The sequence below is a fragment of the Oncorhynchus gorbuscha genome, linkage group LG06 (genome assembly GCF_021184085.1).
Source record: "Oncorhynchus gorbuscha isolate QuinsamMale2020 ecotype Even-year linkage group LG06, OgorEven_v1.0, whole genome shotgun sequence".
NCBI lineage: Eukaryota > Metazoa > Chordata > Actinopteri > Salmoniformes > Salmonidae > Oncorhynchus > Oncorhynchus gorbuscha.
Genome location: NC_060178.1, coordinates 26,107,367 through 26,127,968, shown reverse-complemented (window position 1 = coordinate 26,127,968; position 20,602 = coordinate 26,107,367). Strand labels below are relative to the sequence as shown.

At 44.3% G+C, this 20,602-nt stretch overlaps 2 protein-coding genes across 2 annotated transcripts; both read right to left on the bottom strand.

The window, feature by feature from the left end:
• Positions 1 to 198: 198 nt before the first annotated feature.
• Positions 199 to 14,866, bottom strand: LOC124037761 (glutamate--cysteine ligase regulatory subunit-like). The gene is made up of 7 exons (XM_046352782.1): positions 14,598 to 14,866; positions 13,654 to 13,722; positions 3,045 to 3,129; positions 2,276 to 2,332; positions 1,601 to 1,803; positions 1,394 to 1,508; positions 199 to 1,272 (listed from the first exon to the last, which is right to left on the bottom strand). The coding sequence occupies exons 1-7, from the start codon at positions 14,721 to 14,723 to the stop codon at positions 1,103 to 1,105; spliced, it is 825 nt and encodes a 274-aa protein (XP_046208738.1). The 5' UTR covers positions 14,724 to 14,866; the 3' UTR covers positions 199 to 1,102.
• A 1,617-nt stretch (positions 14,867 to 16,483) lies between these two features.
• mrpl55 (mitochondrial ribosomal protein L55) lies at positions 16,484 to 20,101 on the bottom strand. The gene is made up of 3 exons (XM_046352783.1): positions 19,919 to 20,101; positions 17,035 to 17,236; positions 16,484 to 16,900 (listed from the first exon to the last, which is right to left on the bottom strand). The coding sequence occupies exons 1-3, from the start codon at positions 19,960 to 19,962 to the stop codon at positions 16,751 to 16,753; spliced, it is 396 nt and encodes a 131-aa protein (XP_046208739.1). The 5' UTR covers positions 19,963 to 20,101; the 3' UTR covers positions 16,484 to 16,750.
• Between the last annotated feature and the right edge of the window lie 501 nt (positions 20,102 to 20,602).

Sequence of the window (20,602 nt, the reverse complement as noted above, 5' to 3'; positions counted from 1 at the left end):
CAAAACCCGACCACTCGACTTGCGATGCATGCTAAGGAACAAACACATTTACAGTACTCCAATGAGACTATAGTCTAGTAAAGTTTATCATTCGAGGAGGATCTAGTTTATAGATACTACCCCTGTTTTTATGTGATCTGAAAGAAATGGATAGTGATCATGTGCACCCATCTCTTCCAATGAACACAAAACACTTAAAGTGTTTAATCATTTAATAAACCCAATAGAACAAGACAGAAAATGGTAACATTAAATATATTAATTATTACAGTACAATATAGAGAACTCAAACTTCTTAGGATTGTGCACCCTGCCTGGAAGAAATGCCATGATTAATAAATAAGACATCCACCCAGACACTTCAGAGCTTAGAATTAATTTCCCATGCCAATCTGGAATACTCCAGTACTATCACGTACACGATAAAGGTGTCAAGCCTACTATGAATGTAAACCTCATTTGCGGATATTTCTCATATTACCACTTAGATGGGGACACATTTTCTAATAAGTATGAGCAGTTAGGGGTATAGGACAAATCATATCCTGGTATACCCGGTCAGTAGCACTGGGCTTTAAAAAAAAAATATATATATACAAAGACAACACTAACATCCATAAAGTTTTGTTTGTTTTTTTATCATTCACTACCGTACACTAAATCAAGAGAAGTTCATGAACTAACCATACATTTTTCACTCATCAGAAATCTATTGGAATTAGGCTCTTGTCCCCACTATACAGGGTGCCAGTATTATACAGTAGAAAACAGAAGGAGCTGTTCATACACATCAGAGCGCACTAGGACTTTACATCTCTCGCTCTGTGGCTTTTACAACCGATCCAAAGTACTCACCTCTACAGAATGTAAAAATATCATGGGACATTTCCGTAGTGGGTTAGAGACTGTTTAACCTTTAAACTGCTTTGCAATCATTCTAACATTGTACTAAAACAAGGTGATCCATCTAAACAATTGAATTATTTCTGTGGTTCCAATTCAGTTTTGTAGCCGTGTTTGTTAAAGATTTAGCTACCCATGTACCCGTCTTAAATGCATTGGACATGAGTAACATCTGAATAACAGATATTCAGAGGACATGCTACAGGTTGTTTCTCTTTGAGTGAACAAGGTAGCCTTTTGCTTTGATGATCCCCCTGCTTTTGACAATGATGGAGTAGCGCAAAACCCACTCCAACCTCCAGTCTGCTACGGTCAGGTCCTGAGTGCTCTCCTGCACTGCCTCCTGGAAGCTGGCAGCAGTAATCAGTTCTACAGGAAAATACAATGTGTTAACTCAGTGCCCCTCAAGAGCACACACAGCCTTTCCTTAACATGTATCATCTGATTATACAGTGAAAAGATTACAAATTGAAATTATCACAATCTTCACCTTTTGGGTCATTATGAGTCAGTAGCTGAATGTCAAACTCCTTTGCAAAAGCAGTCAGGTCAGGGGGCATCACACAGCAGGAGGCCAGATTCACCTGGTTACTGCTGGGTTTCACCTAGACCAGGAGAAAATAAAACAATTCAAAACCCCAAATACACCAACGCCAACCTACAACAATCTGATGGTCTCGTCACCATCACCACTCACCTGGGCCCAGTTGTAGAGCTGCTCCAGGAGCTCCTTGTCCAGGTCGGAGGTTCCGATGGCAGCGATCTTGTGGCTCTGCACCAAGCCCTCCAGCTCCGTCCAGGCAGGCTGCAGGTTCTCCAGGGTCTGGCTCTCCCCCTCAGGCAGAACAGGGGGTGCAATGATCACAGAGTCCAGCTGGGACACAGCCAAGGCCTGACAAGCTGTCACAAACAGTCTTATGAGCATGAAACTAGTATACAGTCAGTGCGTACTTCTTAAAGCTGAAATCTGTAAAAGGGGAAACAGTGCCTTTGTTTTACTTAGATGAAACAGAGAAGAGGAGCGTGGTAAAAAAAAAAATACACAGCTCAGTACATATTCTGGTGTTCTACCGCACATTCAATAATGTCGGGGGGAAAAAAAAAGTTTGTTTTTTGAAGTGATCAACATCGTTGTTGTAATATCCCAAACAGACGTGATAGCTTCTGCCTGTACGGATTTCATCTTTCTAATACGTCAAATTGAGGTAAGGAAAGGAGTTGGCATGCCAACAAAAGCAGTTCACCGATACTAAAGTCTGTTGCATTTTTATTTGACATGGTCAGGTCTACAGACAACCGCCTGTGCCAAATGACTTTTCCGTACAGTCACCGAGTCAGTGGTCCTTTGCCGTTTTGTAAATGTAATACTCACACTTATCGACTGCATCTTTGATTGAAGAGAGGTCTGCCTCGCAAATAAATAGTTTCACTGTAAAGGAAGAATATGGACATGTTAATAAAAACAAACAATCAGTAAGGCACCATGAATGGTATTTTTGTCATGAAATTCACACACTGGACTCATAATTCCTTATGCCAATGCCACACCAAACTATGGTATCAAAGCAGGGGTTCCCAAACTTTCAGGCCAGGGACCCCTTTCTGATAGCAAATTCATCAGGGACCCCCCTCATAATCAGAACAACTCGAGTGAGATAAATATAGCATACAAAGAGTTCTGTGACAACACATGGCCCAACGAAACAAGTCTCCATCCCTGGGAAGGAACATTTTAAAAACCCATTTCTTGGCACGGCGAGAACATTTGGGAGTGTTCAAGCACATTTCCTTCAATTCCACAGATATTGTCAAGGGGAAGAGAGATTTTCTGGTTGTTGAAGCTAATATCCTGCAATTCTTCACATTTTGCTATGCGGCAGAGAGAAAATATTGCAGTTATGAAAAAAATGATAAAAGAAAAGAATTGTGGAGTACTGTAGATACCAATATTCCTGTATGTCTCCCAGGCCCATGCTGCCCAGGGTTAAGAATATAACATTTCAGACTAATAATTGCATTGTATTACACCCTCTAAACTTACTCCAGGGATATCTTGGCCATTATTTTTTTTTAAGAATTATGTAAAAAAGTGGGGTCCATGTGCCACTGAGAACCCCCTGTCATAGAATACCAGAACTCACCAGAGACCTTCAGCTCCTCCCTTTCTTCAGGTGTGATTGCTTCTGTAGCTTGAGGGATGGAGCAGTCAATTGTGTCTGGTAGGTCCTAAATTTACAACAAACGTGTTAGTCAAAGAAAAAGAGTAGCTTAAAAATACAAAGAAAAAAAGCAACATCAATATTGTCTTAACTTTGTCCAAATACAAACACATGCTTTTGATTTCACAAACTTGTGGAATTTCATTGCAGGGAACATAAGCTTTGACTTTGTGCATGTAAGACCCCCCGCTGTACTCACTGAGCGTGTGGAAGCAGATTAGCTGACCCCAGCCGAAAAGCAACAGGGCAAAGCCACTCAAACTTCACAACAGAAGCACATGTAGAACCTTTCACAGCCAACTTTGCATGAAGGATTACTATGACAGTTCCCTTTCATCAGTCTGATAAATTCATTGCGGTCAATCAACGTGCAGCTATTTTGTTTTCCCAGTAGAAGAACGCAATTGCAGTAGTATCGTAACATTGGGACTACTGTGAGGTCCAAAAGTATTGGGACAGTGACTTTTTTCCTGTTGTTTTGGATGTTTACGCCACATATCGGGTAAACTGTTTGGAAATTACAGCAACTTCTGCACATAGTCCCCACATTTTATCAAAAGTATTGAAACATATTCACTTATGCGCATTAAAAGTATTCAAAAGTTTAGTATTTGGTCTAATTTCTAGCACACAATGACATCAAGCTTGTGATCTACAATCACGCCTCGCAGGGCCAATGAAATCTATGCCTCGCTGGAAGCCCCGCCTTCCACATCTGAAAAGCGCGAGGTTCGGATTCATTCCTTCAATTTAATACCACTCTTCACGAGCCCAGGGACGGGTGGCCAAACAGGTGTTGTGCCTTGTTTCCCCTCCTTCAGGGATCAGTTGTTATAGTCATAACGTTACGCTCCCTTTCAGTCAGTCAACTTTGGTACAACAAACTACGGTCACTGCCCAAGCTGAATGAAGTGGCCCATGGCAGAGCACCCAGACCTGACCCAGCCAGATGCGTCAGTCTGGGTATTGCAAACACCTAGTGACTTTCCCCTGTCCATAAGCACACTGTGGGATACACTGAGAGCAGTGACTAACAATAAAACCTCAAGATTTTTTTTTTTTTTTTTTAAAGTGTGGGGATGCCCAACTGTCCACAGCACAAATATCTCCTACAGTCAATCCTTTAAACAGCCAAGACATTGCCAGACCCCTGGTGGGGTAACAAGTACACCGCTAGGGAACACTTGCGGCAATGTGCCAGGGAGATATCCTCTACAATCCAGTGGGAGATGCACTCCTTAAAAGAGTGTCCTGACATGAGCTAGATTAGCAAAACAGACAAAAAGCTGGTCACATAACCAACCATAACCATTCAGTGCATGTACATAAAGCTCACACCAGACACAGGGCATATAACCTTTGTTGCTCTTCAGAGCAAAAGGAAGAGATGAAAGGGAACTCACTCAAAGCTAAGGACCTGTAGGACATTGCCATGACTTCCGGGGCTACGGCTGCATTTGGAAAAACAATGTCACCTTAGTCGCCCGGGGCAAACAAAGTACAGGAAGGGTGTACGGATAACACGTGGAGGTCTCCAACATATTTAGCTGAGGCCAAAGTCATGAGTAGGGAGGTTTGTAGAAGGATCTTCAGCGCCACCAACTCCAGAGACTCAAAAGGGGACACACAGTGCCCCAAAAAGAAAGCCTGTCCCTGCTCGAATAGCTCCTTTAAGAACATATGGATGTACCTCAGAGCACTGAAAAGGAACCAGCACGCCATCTTATCAACAGAGCTCAAACACTTGCGATAAATGCATAAGGTCCTCACGTGGAAGCGCACTTGTGGACTGAATGGTAAGCAATAACATTCGGGAGGTAAACCTCTAGCCATCAGATTAGCCCATTCAGGGGCCAGGCAGAAAATAATAAGCTCTCCTGGCGCACCCTCTCCAACATGGATTGAATCAGAACCACTGGTGGAAACGCTTAGAGGGTCCGAAGCCACTGGTGCGCCAGAGCATCAGTTGCCAATGGTGCACTGTTCTCTCATCAAGAAAAATAAACGACAATGCGCGTTTGAGTTAGGCATAAAGACATTTACATTTACATTTAAGTCATTTAGCAGACGCTCTTATCTAGAGCGACTTACAAATTGGTGCATTCACCTTATGACATCCAGTGGAACAGCCACTTTACAATAGTGCATCTAAATATTTTAAGGGGGGAGGGGGTGAGAAGGATTACTTTATCCTATCCTAAGTATTCCTTAAAGAGGTGGGGTTTCAGGTGTCTCCGGAAGGTGGTGATTGACTCCGCTGTCCTGGCGTCGTGAGGGAGTTTGTTCCACCATTGGGGAGCCAGAGCAGCGAACAGTTTTGACTGGGCTGAGTGGGAACTGTACTTCCTCAGTGGTAGGGAGGCGAGCAGGCCAGAGGTGGATGAACGCAGTGCCCTTATTTGGGTGTAGGGCCTGATCAGAGCCTGGAGGTACTGAGGTGCCGTTCCCCTCACAGCTCCGTAGGCAAGCACCATGGTCTTGTAGCGGATGCGAGCTTCAACTGGAAGCCAGTGGAGAGAGCGGAGGAGCGGGGTGACGTGAGAGAACTTGGGAAGGTTGAACACTAGACGGGCTGCGGCGTTCTGGATGAGTTGTAGGGGTTTAATGGCACAGGCAGGGAGCCCAGCCAACAGCGAGTTGCAGTAATCCAGACGGGAGATGACAAGTGCCTGGATTAGGACCTGCGCTGCTTCCTGTGTGAGGCAGGGTCGTACTCTGCGGATGTTGTAGAGCATGAACCTACAGGAACGGGCCACCGCCTTGATGTTAGTTGAGAACGACAGGGTGTTGTCCAGGATCACACCAAGGTTCTTAGCGCTCTGGGAGGAGGACACAATGGAGTTGTCAACCGTGAAGGCGAGATCATGGAACGGGCAGTCCTTCCCCGGGAGGAAGAGCAGCTCCGTCTTGCCGAAGTTCAGCTTGAGGTGGTGATCCGTCATCCACACTGATATGTCTGCCAGACATGCAGAGATGCGATTCGCCACCTGGTCATCAGAAGGGGGAAAGGAGAAGATTAATTGTGTGTCGTCTGCATAGCAATGATAGGAGAGACCATGTGAGGTTATGACAGAGCCAAGTGACTTGGTGTATAGCGAGAATAGGAGAGGGCCTAGAACAGAGCCCTGGGGGACACCAGTGGTGAGAGCGCGTGGTGAGGAGACAGATTCTCGCCACGCCACCTGGTAGGAGCGACCTGTCAGGTAGGACGCAATCCAAGCGTGGGCCGCGCCGGAGATGCCCAACTTGGAGAGGGTGGAGAGGAGGATCAGATGGTTCACAGTATCGAAGGCTGCCGATAGGTCTAGAAGGATGAGAGCAGAGGAGAGAGAGTTAGCTTTAGCGGTGCGGAGCGCCTCCGTGATACAGAGAAGAGCAGTCTCAGTTGAATGACTAGTCTTAAAACCTGACTGATTTGGATCAAGAAGGTCATTCTGAGAGAGATAGCGGGAGAGCTGACCAAGGAAGGCACGTTCAAGAGTTTGAGAGAAAAGAAAGAAGGGATACTGGTCTGTAGTTGTTAACATCGGAGGGATCGAGTGTAGGTTTTTTCAGAAGGGGTGCAACTCTCGCTCTCATGAAGACAGAAGGGACGTAGCCAGCGGTCAGGGATAAGTTGATGAGCGAGGTGAGGTAAGGGAGAAGGTCTCCGGAAATGGTCTGGAGAAGAGAGGAGGGGATAGGGTCGAGCGGGCAGGTTGTTGGGCGGCCGGCCGTCACAAGACGCGAGATTTCATCTGGAGAGAGGGGAGAAAGAGGTCAGAGCACAGGGTAGGGCAGTGTGAGCAGAACCAGCGGTGTCGTTTGACTTAGCAAACGAGGATCGGATGTCGTCGACCTTCTTTTCAAAATGGTTGATAAAGTCATCTGCAGAGAGGGAGGAGGGGGGGGGGATTCAGGAGTGAGGAGAAGGTGGCAAAGAGCTTCCTAGGGTTAGAGGCAGATGCTTGGAATTTAGAGTGGTAGAAAGTGGCTTTAGCAGCAGAGACAGAGGAGGAAAATGTAGAGAGGAGGGAGAGAAAGGATGCCAGGTCCGCAGGGAGGCGAGTTTTCCTCCATTTCCGCTCGGCTGCCCGGAGCCTTGTTCTGTGAGCTCGCAATGAGTCGTCAAGCCACGGAGCGGGAGGGGAGGACCGAGCCGGCCTGGAAGATAGGGGACATAGAGAGTCAAAGGATGCAGAAAGGGAGGAGAGGAGGCAGAATCAGGAGATAGGTTGGAGAAGGTTTGAGCAGAGGGAAGAGATGATAGGATGGAAGAGGAGAGAGTAGCGGGGGAGAGAGAGCGAAGGTTGGGACGGCGCGATACCATCCGAGTAGGGGCAGTGTGGGAAGTGTTGGATGAGAGCGAGAGGGAAAAGGATACAAGGTAGTGGTCGGAGACTTGGAGGGGAGTTGCAATGAGGTTAGTGGAAGAACAGCATCTAGTAAAGATGAGGTTGAGCGTATTGCCTGCCTTGTGAGTAGGGGGGGAAGGTGAGAGGGTGAGGTCAAAAGAGGAGAGGAGTGGAAAGAAGGAAGCAGAGAGGAATGAGTCAAAGGTACACGTGGGGAGGTTAAAGTCGCCCAGAACTGTGAGAGGTGAGCCGTCCTCAGGAAAGGAGCTTATCAATGCATCAAGCTCATTGATGAACTCTCCGAGGGGACCTGGAGGACGATAAATGATAAGGATGTTAAGCTTGAAAGGGCTGGTAACTGTGACAGCATGAAATTCAAAGGAGGTGATAGACAGATGGGTAAGGGGAGAAAGAGAGAATGACCACTTGGGAGAGATAAGGATCCCGATGCCACCACCCCGCTGACCAGAAGCTCTCTGGGTGTGCGAGAACACGTGGGCGGACGAAGAGAGAGCAGTAGGAGTAGCAGTGTTATCTGTGGTGATCCATGTTTCTGTCAGTGCCAAGAAGTCGAGGGACTGGAGGGAGGCATAGGCTGAGATGAACTCTGCCTTGTTGGCCGCAGATCGGCAGTTCCAGAGGCTACCGGAGACCTGGAACTCCACGTGGGTCGTGCGCGCTGGGACCACCAGATTAGGGTGGCAGCGGCCACGCGGTGTGGAGCGTTTGTATGGTCTGTGCAGAGAGGAGAGAACAGGGATAGACAGACACATAGTTGACAGGCTACAGAAGAGGCTACGCTAATGCAAGGAGATTGGAATGACAAGTGGACTACACGTCTCGAATGTTCAGAAAGTTAAGCTTACGTAGCAAGAATCTTATTGACTAAAATGATTAAAATGATACAGTACTGCTGAAGTAGGCTAGCTGGCAGTGGCTGCGTTGTGTCGGCATTGCATAATCTCCCATATCTGGCAGTCTCCACTTCTGCTATCCAGGGGGGCACCCCCCAGAGTTGAGGCAACCGGGAACATGAATCACTCGAAGATCAAATGCAAACTGCTCCACATGTTCTGTTTCAGTCATTTATCCAGAGAAACTTACAGTAGCACGTGCATACATTTTCATACTGGTCTCCAATGGGAATAGAACCGACCACCCTGGTGTTTGATGCGCCATGCTCTACCAATTGAGCCACACAGGACCCCCACAGCAACAGGGTGTGAGCCTAGGTGAGGCGGGGAGGGACCGTGTGTCCCACCCACGCCTTCTGATGGATGCAACCATCATGATGGCTCTGACCAGCACATGCCGGCCTGACAAACGAGGGAAGCAGCGCCAGAGCGCTACGTACAGTGTCAGAAGTTCCAGGTAACTAATATGCCAGGCACTCCAACACCGTCCATAAATCAAATCAAATTTATTTATATAGCCCTTCGTACATCAGCTGATATCTCAAAGTGCTGTACAGAAACCCAGCCTAAAACCCCAAACAGCAAACAATGCAGGTGTAAAAGCACGGTGGCTAGGAAAAACTCCCTAGAAAGGCCAAAACCTAGGAAGAAACCTAGAGAGGAACCGGGCTATGTGGGGTGGCCAGTCCTCTTCTGGCTGTGCCGGGTAGAGATTATAACAGAACATGACCAAGATGTTCAAATGTCAAATGTCAAATAATAATAAGGCAGAACAGTTGAAACTGGAGCAGCAGCACAGTCAGGTGGACTGGGGACAGCATACTCCCTGAATTGAGTAACCCTCGCACAGCTCGCCCCACCCTTGGGGTGGGGGGGACACGTCTGTCGTGACCATATTGCAGAACACACGGACCATGAGAAACCCTTGTGACAGTAGCCAGCGATCCCTCCACTGGGCTAGTGCCCTGAAGGCAAGTCAAGGATACATTAATCGAGAGGTTTAGGTGGCAATATGTATCCAAGCTCATGGCTAGCAACCAGCACTGGAACAGTCACAACAATAGTCCCAGGGGAATGACCACTATCATAGAAGCGATCAACTTCAGTAGGCTCAGAAATTTGTGAAAAACTACTGTGCGCCTCAACCTAAACTGGGCCAAGCAGAGCTGAAACCCGGACAACCTCCCCGGGTGTAGAAAAGCGCTATTAAGAATTCTCCAGCCCCCTTGTGGACAAAGCCAACTTATTACTCTCACTATGAGGAGAAATGGTATACCCCTTGAGCCCTGTGAACACCATGGAACGTGGGGTAACAGAGGAGCTTTAAACACAGACAAAATTCCAAACTAAAATTCCAAACTAAATTGTGCTTCCGTGAGACTATAGCCTGGACGAAGCCCGGTGCCCCAACGTTTGGCCGTAACCAAACGTGGGGGCACTGACATCACCGTAAAGTTTTTGTTTAGGGTCTCACCGGTTGTGCAGACCCGTGAGAAGGCCCCTCACTCCAGGGGTTACCCATGCCCGGTGCTCGGAGGCAACTTCATCATTGAAGGTGCCCGCAAACCCCGCTTCCTTCACTCTAGGAATGTGATTGCCTTAACGCCGGAGGAAAGCTAGTAAGCTTAATTTGCCGGAAATTATGCATGCTATAGCCGACGTAAACCATGAGGCTTTTAGTCTAAACTAGCTTGCTTCAGATCGCAGCACGGTCCATTTAGACTAACCAAGCGACGTAATGCTAGACCGGAGCTACCCAAGCAATTCTACCCAAACACCGCTAGGAAGGCGGAATAGCTAGCAGTTACTAGCTTAACTGGCTAGCACGCTATGCATCGCTTTAGGGAAACACCAAGCTCTAAAGAATGCTCCACGATTGTCAAGAGAACCTGCGCCACAAACGAGTAAGGGAACAGTGACAGCGGTCTTCTTATCTCACACATGAACTGATTTGAGTGAGGGCAGCCTAAGCATGCACCGAGCAAAGTCATACAAGACAACTAACTTGAAGAACTAATTGTATGGGATTAGGTCATTTATGAGAACCATACAAACCTCAGCACACAATGTCCAGGGGGTGAGCACGTTTTGTTAGCGCAATGTTAGAGTCTCATGTTCTAATTGTCTGTTTTAGTAGCGCAAATCATTCCTGTTGACAGAGGTGAAGAGCAGAATAATTTAAGGAATGAATCTGAGCCTCATCACCCAGTGATGTGACTAACGTACGGAAGCCATCGCGAGTCCATCTTGGTACTCCTCCCAATTGTCATTTTAAGAAAGCTGTAAAAATGCTTTTATTAAATGTCTATTTTTTTTAAACATGTTTATTCTATTAGACAACTTAATTCCAATATACTTTTAAATTACATGATCTAAACAAAAAAAGTATACACAAAGAACAAAACGTAAGACAACGACCAACAATTTTACAGTTCATAGGGAAATCAGTCAATAAATTCATTAAGCCCTTATCTATGGATTTCACACAACTGGGCTGGAGTGCAGCCATGGTTGGGCCTTGTAGGGCATAGGCCCACCCACTCCGGAGCCAGGCCCAGCCAATCAGAATGAGTTTTTCCCCACAAAAGGAGCTTTATTACTAACCGAAATACTCAGTTTCATCAGCTGTCCAGGTGGCTGTCTCAGACGATCCCGCAGTTAAAGAAGCCAGATTTGGAGATCCTGGGCTGACGTGGTTACACGTGGTCTGCGGTTCTGAGGCAGGTTGGATGTATTGCCAGAGAATTGCCAAACATTCAATTCTCTGGCAATAGTTATGGTGGACATTCCTGTAGTCCGCATGCCAATTGCACACTCCCTCTACTTGAGACATCTGTGGCATTGTGTTGTGTGACAAAACTGCACATTTTAGAGAGTAGCCTTTTATTGTCGCTAGCACAAGGTACACCTGTTTAATTCACTTCTTGATATGCCACACCTGTCAGGTGGATGGATTATCTTGGCAAAGGAGAAATGGTCACTAACAGGGATGTAAACAAATTTGGGCACAACATTTGAGAAATAAGATTTTTTTGCCTATGGAACATTCATGGGATCTTTTATTTCAGCTCATGAAACATGGGACCAACACTTCACATGTTGCGTTTATATTTTTGTTCAGTGTGTGTGTGTGTATATACACTGCTCAAAAAAATCAAGGGAACACTAAAATAACACATCCTAGATCTGAATGAGTGAAATATTCTTATTAAATACTTGTTTCTTTACATAGTTGAATGTGCTGACAACAAAAATCACAGAAATGATCAATGGAAATCAAATGTATCAACCCATGGAGCTCTGGATTTGGAGTCACACTCAAAATTAAAGTGGAAAACCACCCTACAGGCTGATCCAACTTTGATGTAATGTCCTTAAAAAAAGTCAAAATTAGGCTAGTAGTGTGTGTGGCTTCCGCGTGCCTGTATGACCTCCCTACAACGTCTGGGCATGCTCCTGATGAGGTGGCGGATGGTCTCCTGAGGGATCTCCTCCCAGACCTGGACTAAAGCATCCGCCAACTCCTGGACAGTCTGTGGTGTAACGTGGCGTTAGTGGATGGAGCGAGACATGATGTCCCAGATGTGCTCAATTGGATTCAGGTCTGGGGAACGGGCAGGCCAGTCCATAGCATCAATGCCTTCCTCTTGCAGGAACTGCTGACACTCCAGCCACATGAGGTCTAGCATCGTCTTGCATTAGGAGGACCACAGGGCTAACCGCACCAGCATATGGTCTCACAAGGGGTGTGAGGATCTCACCTCTGTACCTAATGGCAGTCAGGCTACCTCTGGCGAGCACATGGAGGGCTGTGCAGCCTCCCAAAGAAATGCCACCCCACACCATGACTGACCCACCGCCAAACCGGTCATGCTGGAGGATGTTCCAGGCAGCAGAACGTTCTCTATGGAGTCTCCAGACTGTCACATGTGCTCAGTGTGAACCTGCTTTCATCTGTGAAGAGCACAGGGCGCCAGTGGAGAATTTGCCAATCTTGGTGTTCTCTGGCAAATGAAAAACGTCCTGCACGGTGTTGGGCTGTAAGCACAACCCCCACCTGTGGACGTCGGGCCCTCATACCACCCTCATGGAGTCTGTTTCTGACCGTTTGAGCAGACACATGCACATGTGGCCTGCTGGAGGTCATTTTGCAGGGCTCTGGCAGTGCTCCTCCTTGCACAAAGGCGGAGGTAGCGGTCCTGCTGCTGGGTTGTTGCCCTCCTACGGCCTCCTCCACGTCTCCTGATGTACGGGCCTGTCTCCTGGTAGCGCCTCCATGCTCTGGACACTACGCTGACAGACAGAGCAAACCTTGCCACAGCTCACATTGATGTTCCATCCTGGATGAGCTGCACTACATGAGCCACTTGTGTGGGTTGTAGACTCAGTCTCATACTACCACTAGAGTGAAAGCACTGCCAGCATTCAAAAGTGACCAAAACATCAGCCAGGAAGCAAAGGAACTGAGAAGTGGTCTGTGGTCCCCACCTGCAGAACCACGCCTTTATTGGGGGATGTCTAGTTAATTGCCTATAATTTCCACCTGTTGTCTATCCCGTTTGTACAACAGCATGTGAAATGTATTGTCAATCAGTGTTGCTTCCTACATGGGACAGTTTGATTTCACAGAAGTGTGATTGACTTAGAGTTACATTGTGTTGTTTAAGTGTTGACTTAATTTTTTTGAACAGTGTATATAAAAGAGTACTAATGTTACTGGGCCCACTACAACAAAAATGCATGTTATTTGGTCCTTGAAACATTTAATTGAAATACTATAGAATTCTGTTCATTCCTATGGAGGACTATTCCAACTGGGGAGTGCCAATATGGCCAACCAGTGCTTCAAAGCCAATGGCCAATACATAACATCAGCAATCCAGGATTTATATACATTACTGTTATCACCTGTGGAAGGCAGTGCTTCCAGCGAGACAGGATTTCATTGACCTTGTCACGTGTGATTGTAGATCCTTTAACTCTAGTCGCAAGAGTGTGACTCCCCATAGCATGTTGTACCAAACTTGACTGACTGAAAGGGAACCAATGGTTACACAGTTGTTTTTCATTATGGGTCCATCCCTGCTAGATGATGTAAAATGTTAGCAGGTACTGTAGACACTTGGTCACTATGGGAACTTGGTAAACAGGGATTATGGACACTTGATACTGTTTGGATGTTGGTGAAAAGCTGTTATGTAGCCATGTGTGTAATAAAAGATGCATGGGAAATACAACTATGTGGTATTGAGTAGTGAGTGTGTGGACGGAGTGATGTCTCACCGTTGGTGAAGTTGCTGGTGGTATGGTGGCACACCACTCATTAAGAGTGGCTCGAACACAGTCTTGAATCTGTAATACAAAAAAAATGCTTGAGGGGACTAAATTAATAGCAGTGCTAACAGGGTTGCTATAAACACTTGTGGTAACTGGGTAGGGCTTTCATGGACACCTACAGATCATGCAAAGATGCTAAATTATCTAACATTACTTTGAAAGATGTCATATGGAAAGTATATGATTATTTTGTACACTGCTGGGCACAATGGGTGATTTGAACAGCATGAAAATGTGTGGCCAGAGGTATAGCACGTTATACAATAACTATGAAATGCTGCAGGGAGAGTCTTAGTTGCACTTATGAGAGTCAGGTGGTGCGCACAGCTTCAATGACAGTTATTCATGCTAAATAAAGGCTGGCCTTTTAGAACCTACACATGACAAGTCATTGTCCTCAAATGTATCATGCTTTCTTGAATCTCATTATCAGGTGAATCCTGGCCCAGATACATTTAAAATTGAAAGTCGGGGCCTGGATCAGAAAAGTATCTGTGACCAACAGATATCTGGATTCCCAGTCATGTTAAATCCATAAATTAGGGCCTAATTTATTTACTTCAAATGGACTGATTTCCTTATATGAAATATAACTTTAAAATATTTGAAGTTTAATTTTGTTCAATATAGTTAGCTGTTGAACGTCGAGGCTATGGTTTTTCCAAGATACCTAGTTAACATCATCTAGCCAGGGGTGTATTCATTCTGCCAATTCTGTTGAAAAACGTTTCTTAAGCGGGAGGGAAAGGGACCTACCTGAACTTGTCCGTTTTTGGACCATGGCGATAAATGACTACACTCCAGCTAACTGACCAATGTTGTACTATTTTCTTAAACATCTTACTTCAGCTAGCCAGTCAGTTATGACAGAGTCCAATGGTCAGTCTTACCTCTTCGCTAGGTGAAGAAGGACATTTTTTCTTGAGACGGCTTCGGTTTACTAAATTCCCCGTGTGAAGATACAAAATCGTAGCATGGTTGAGGAGCACCTTAGCACTGGTGGTGTGTTTTTCCATGTGGTGTCCTTGGTAAGTCGATAAATGTATCGTGGTAGAAAGCCTTTATGAACTATTCAGCAACTTCAGTTACTTTATTCTAACAGGAGTGACCTCGTTTCCAAACGGTACCGCTGAATTAGAATGACTTGCATTTGTAGATTATTTAAGACGCCCACATTGTAACCGGGTGTTGTGTGCAAAATCTGGCATGGAGTTCTGGACTCTTTTTAACCAAGAGATTGTTACAGCTCAGCAATGGTGTTATGACTCACTGTACATTGGAATGTACACTGTAATCATGACAAAGCATGTTTCAAGAGACCAGATGTTCCATTTTTTAATTCAACATTCATCCCTTGACCCGAATCAGAGGGCAAACACACCCACACAGAAGACAGTTTGGGCAATAAAAAGTTTAAAGACACAATCAATTTAGTGTATGTACACTTCTGACTCACTGGAATTGTGATACAGTGAAATAATCTGTCTGTAAAAAATTGTTGGAAAAACTACTTGTGTCATGCACAAAGTAGATGTCCTAACCGACTTGCCAAAACTATAGTTTATTAACAAATTTGTGGAGTGGTTGAAAAACGAGTTTTAATGACTCCAACCTAAGTGTATGTAAAAGTGTATGGGGCAGAGAGTGTGGAAATAGGCCTGGCTGATTATTGACTTGAGGCGGTCAGTGAAAAGCATCTAAAATATGCTACATGACCAAAAGTATGTGGACACCTGCTGCTTGGATATCTCAATACAAAATCATTAATATGGTGTTGTTCCCCCTTTTGCTGCTATATCAGCCTCCACTCTTCTGGGAAGGCTTCCATTTCTGTATGGACCTTGCTTTGTGCACACGGATATTGTCATGCTGAAGCAGGAAAGGGCCTTCCCCAAACTGTTGCCACAAAGTTGGAAGCACAGAATCATCTAGAATGTCATTGTATGCTGTTGTTTTAAGATTTCCTTTCACTGGAACTAAGGGGCCTAGCCCGAACCATGAAAAACAGCCCCAGACCATTATTCCTCCTCCACCACACTTCACTGACACTATGCTTCGGGGTAGGTAGCGTTCTACTGGCATCCGCCAAACCCAGATTCGACCGGCGGACTGCCTGATGGTGAAGCATGATTCATCACTGCTCAAGAGTCCAATGGCGACAAGCTTTACACAACTCCAGCCGACACTTGGCATTACACATGGTGATCTTAGGCTTGTGTGGCTGCTCGGCCATGGAAACACATTTCATGAAGCTCCCGACGAACAGTTCTTATGCAGACAGATCGGTTGAAATGGTAGTATAAATTGTAAGCTTGCCCAAACTTGAAACTCACGCGCCACCTATGAAGTCGTTTCCATGGTCGAATTTTGCCTATGGGCTACTTTGAAGTAAAGTAAGACATGCCTCATAATATGAAGTAAAACATTCAGATTTCAAACAATGAATTTCAAAATGCATCCTGCCTCCAGCTCACATTGTAGCGTGGTGGTGACACGCTGATAGCCTTTTGCCTGCACTTGAATGTTGAATGGAAGGTGAGCTTCAATTAGGCTACGAGTTGAGAAATAAAAATAGTAGGCCTAGCTCTTTTTAATTGTACACCAAAACTATTTAACATGCAATTGCATTTACAATTGTTGTGCAATGGGCTTATAAAAGCACATTTTACTCTTGCAGTAAGCAACTGAGGAGCTGCAGGAGGAATCCCACTCAAAATAAGCTCTGTATGCTGTGTGAGTGATAGTTATGTTGGATAAATCAGATAGGCTACATGACTAACGCAAATACACACGGCAATTTTATTCCACTATATTATGCAAATTAACCTATAGACCGATAAGAATGATGGTCAAATGTATTTCCATCAATGAATCAATAACATTTTGCAATGGGAGTTTTTTTTCCTACCAGTCATTTTGGACTGCAAGTTTTATTTAACAGCTTTTCATTGATTCATTTGTTTGCCAAAAGCTGACAATTGTTGGCTAACCGAAAACCCTGATTGGCAGAATAGTCAAAGTTAAATAGCTACAACAGGCTCTATCACTTCTTCCAAAACTTGCTGTAATCATCCACTTTGAAATCATCTTCGAATTCCACTGTCCTCTGCTTAACAGCTCCCTTCCTGGGATCCCGCTTCCGCATTCTCATTTTCCTTTCTTCCTCTGAGAGTGTACTGATGTCCACAGGCATCTGAAGAAGGGATACAATACCAAATCCTCACAATCAGTCTCACAATCTGATTAGCATTCAAATGTAGTATTCCTGAATAGCCAAACACTGCAAAAAGAGATAATAAAAAAAAAAATCAGTTCAAGGATGCTTACCATGAGTATCCTCTTGGGCTCTTTGTACCTAATGTTAATTGTGGAACCATCGGGTTGTACGAGCAACAGTGGATACAACCGTTCATACTTCTGTCGACTGCTTCGTACAATTGATGTCTTGTTGGAGTTGTGCTGAGTGGTTGTTGTGTGTAAACTTGATACACGAAGGAAATGACTCTGAGCAACCATCTCTTGTAGACATCTAAATGACAAAACATTCACAATGTTGAAACAATTAGGATCTAGAAAGGACAAACTAATATAAAGGCTTCGTGCAAATGTACTCAGAAGCTTGCCGCGAGCTGCCCAGTGATGCGAGCCTACCAGATGAGCTAAATGCCTTTTATGCTCACTTCGAGGCAAGCATGAGAGCAGTATATCGGGGATAGTATATCCAGAGAGAGACATGATTCCGTGAAACAAAGTATGTTACAGTCCCTGATGTCTATCTGGTAGGAGATCCTCACCCTGAGCTCATCTACTTTATTGTCCAGGGACTGAACATTAACCAGTAATATACTCTGAAGCAGTGGATGGCGAGCATGCCTCGTGAGTCGGACTAAAAGTCCGCTCCGAATACCTCTTCTTCACCGGCAGCGTCTTGGAGCAGCTTCTGGGATATTCACTCTGATATCCAAAAGTTATTTCCGGCTGTATGGAATAACAAAACAAAAAAAAACCGTTCCAGGCTAACAACGTAAGAAAAAATAAATTACAAATAAATACTGCAAAGTTGCTTAGGAGCTAGAAACAGAGCTTGCTGTTGCTAGCACATTTTTCCTAGGATATAAATATTTGGTTGTTATTTTACCTGAAATACATATGGTCCTTTTTTGGCTGGATATTTGTAGAATTTTGACCTATTTTGAGTCATACAAAATCATGTGTTATCTACTCCAACAATTAATCCACAGATAAGAGGAAAGCTAGTTAGTTCTCTTTGATTAATATCTAAAAATTAAATTTAAAAACTCTCCTCATTCATCTTTCCGTTTCTTCTGGATTTGATATGGTGGTTGGCAACCAACTTTAAGGTGCATACTACCACCAACTGGACTGGAGTGTGGACCTCTTATCTTTCAATCATGTGGGTTAGTATGCTCATAAAAACCAATGAGTAGTTGGGAAAGGCGGGACATGTAGCACGTCAAGCATCTATTTTAGCTCCTGGCTACACAGGCCTGCATGACTTCTATTGACCCTGTTGACTTATCAGTAGGAAAGATTTGTTTCGCTTTTGGTCCATTCAACAACAGAGCGATACGATCCTTGTTTCAGCAGGTTGCATCTATACCTTATGTCATGCCTTATTGGAATGGATTTATTGATAATATCTGTTGGAAAAAAGTTTGGATGTTGCCACAAACATACCTACTTGTTAACAAAATTAAGTAAGTTTCCTTTAAAATTATTCATAAATATTATCCTGCCAACCACTATATGAAGAAGTTTAAGGAAAACAACAACTCAAATTGCTCCTTTTGTAATGACCACCCAGAAACAGTTGTGCATCTTTTTTGGCATTGTATGCATGTAAGAAAACTGTGGCAAGACATCAGTAGGTTTATAATTGAACACATTTATGAAGATTTTACACTATTGTGGAGAGATGTACCGTTTGGATTCTTTACATACAATAGAAATAAGCGGAATCATTTTTATGTAATTAATTTCATTATTCTTTTGGCCAAATTTCATATACACAAATGTAAATTTACAAACAGAAAACCACATTTTCGTATCCTACAAAAAGAAATTGAACTGTATTTTAAGACAGTTAAATGCTCTACTAACAAAAAAGCTGTTAGAATTGTAAGTATATGCATGTCCCTTAAGGTCCTTGTGTAATTGTAATGTGATATTATACCCCCTAGCTCGATTGTCCATTGTTTGTAATCTATGTATGCTTGTGTTCCCTCATGTGCTTTATGTATTGATTTGTTGTTAATAAAATAAAATAAATTTAAAACAAAAAATTAAAATAAAATAAAAATTATTTCCGTAAAAAAAAAAAAAAATAAAAATAAAAAACAGGCCTGCATGAGCAGTTTGGATGAAATTATCTGTCGTTCTGCCCCAGGAACAAGGCAGTTAACCCACTGTTCTTAGGCCGCCATTGAGCATGCTTTTGCGGCACAGTCGATAGCGTGCCGGACCTCTGGCTCGAAGGTTCGAGACCTGCTCCCTGCCTGTTTCATTACATTGGTGTCGGAAGTGATCGGACCTTGCATCCACGACAGTGCGTGAGCTTGGCCGGTGAGCGCGTTCATGTAAGACGTAGAGGACGCGCTCTTTGAAAGGAGGGAGTAGTGTAACGACCCTGGGTTTATAAGCGCGGAAATCGACTCTGCCGCACAGTCGATATCGCGCCGGACCTCGGGCTTGAAGGTCGAGGGTTCGAGACCTGCTCCCTGCTGTTTCATTACAGTATTGTTACACGGGTTACATGCAAAATCGCCACTCACTTTACTTTGAGTAACGAAAGTATATTGAAGCCAATTACTAAAATAACTGGTTACATGTAGGGATGAATGGCAAGATAGACCGCAACGCCACTCGGGAGCCCAAGGCACTGTATCTCAGCGCAAGAGGCGTCACTACAGTCCCTGATTCAAATCCAGGCTGTATCACATCTGGCCGTGTGAATCCCCTATTGCGGCGCACAATTGGCCCAGCGTCGTCCGGGGTAGGCCGTCATTGTAAATAAGAATTTGTTCTTAACTGACTTGCCTAGTTAAATAAAGGTAAAAACATGTTTTGTTTGTTTTAAATTACAGGGCGTTGAATGCAGCTCAAGCCGCAAGTAACGCCCTGGACCAGAGCTACTTGTTATCTAACGTGTGTCCCAATGAATGTCTTCAAAACCAACATTTAGTTTATTTACCTGTTTAAAACACTCTTCGACGTCCATACTTTCTGTAGTGTCATGTCGGATTTTAGCTAGCGTTTTTCTCAACGGAACATGGAATTGTTTGGTATTCTAGCTAGTTATCTCGCTAAACGTTATGTTTTAGATTTCTAAAAGAGAGAACAGGAAGTGGAAGGTCGTGCGCAGTTGTCACGGTAAATAAACGACGTCAGGAAACAATTACCATCCAAATGGTTCCTACATGTGATAAACCACGTCCTGCGTGATAAAAACACATGCAGCGTGAATACAGTCATTGGTTTGAATCAAATAAAATGTCAACATTTAACAATAATGTAATACAGTTGAGTTTATTAAAGAAGAAATTGTCAACTTCATGCGTAAATGTATACATGATATACTTTATTCCTAGTTATATTAATATGCTCTGTCTGTGTAGTTCAGTCTTCCTGGGATGTTTGTGGGCAGGGAACCACAGGCTGAAAAGCCGGCTGGTAATGCTGTAGTATAATACTAATTTCTCCGTAGCCAGAAACAAGGCTTCCTTAACTGTCTCCTCAGTCTTGTTTGTTAATAAATTGCGGATGGTTGAAATATTTTTCTTTACTAATTAATAATACATAGAGTTAATATATGTAAGAATTTCTCACTAATGTTCTTAGATGTTCGGTGATTGCTAAACAGTGTCATCTGTCGTGT

Coding starts and splice junctions, on each gene's coding strand:
- mrpl55 (XM_046352783.1), bottom strand. CDS start 19,962: ATGACACTACAGAAAGTATGGACGTCGAAGAGTGTTTTAAACAG. Junction 17,237..19,918: donor TCGAAGAGTGTTTTAAACAG/GTAAATAAACTA, acceptor TTTGTCATTTAG/ATGTCTACAAGAGATGGTTG. Junction 16,901..17,034: donor AGCCCAAGAGGATACTCATG/GTAAGCATCCTT, acceptor TCCCTTCTTCAG/ATGCCTGTGGACATCAGTAC.
- LOC124037761 (XM_046352782.1), bottom strand. CDS start 14,723: ATGGAAAAACACACCACCAGTGCTAAGGTGCTCCTCAACCATGCTACG. Junction 3,130..13,653: donor CACCAGCAACTTCACCAACG/GTGAGACATCAC, acceptor TTGTAAATTTAG/GACCTACCAGACACAATTGA. Junction 1,273..1,393: donor GACTCATAATGACCCAAAAG/GTGAAGATTGTG, acceptor ATTTTCCTGTAG/AACTGATTACTGCTGCCAGC.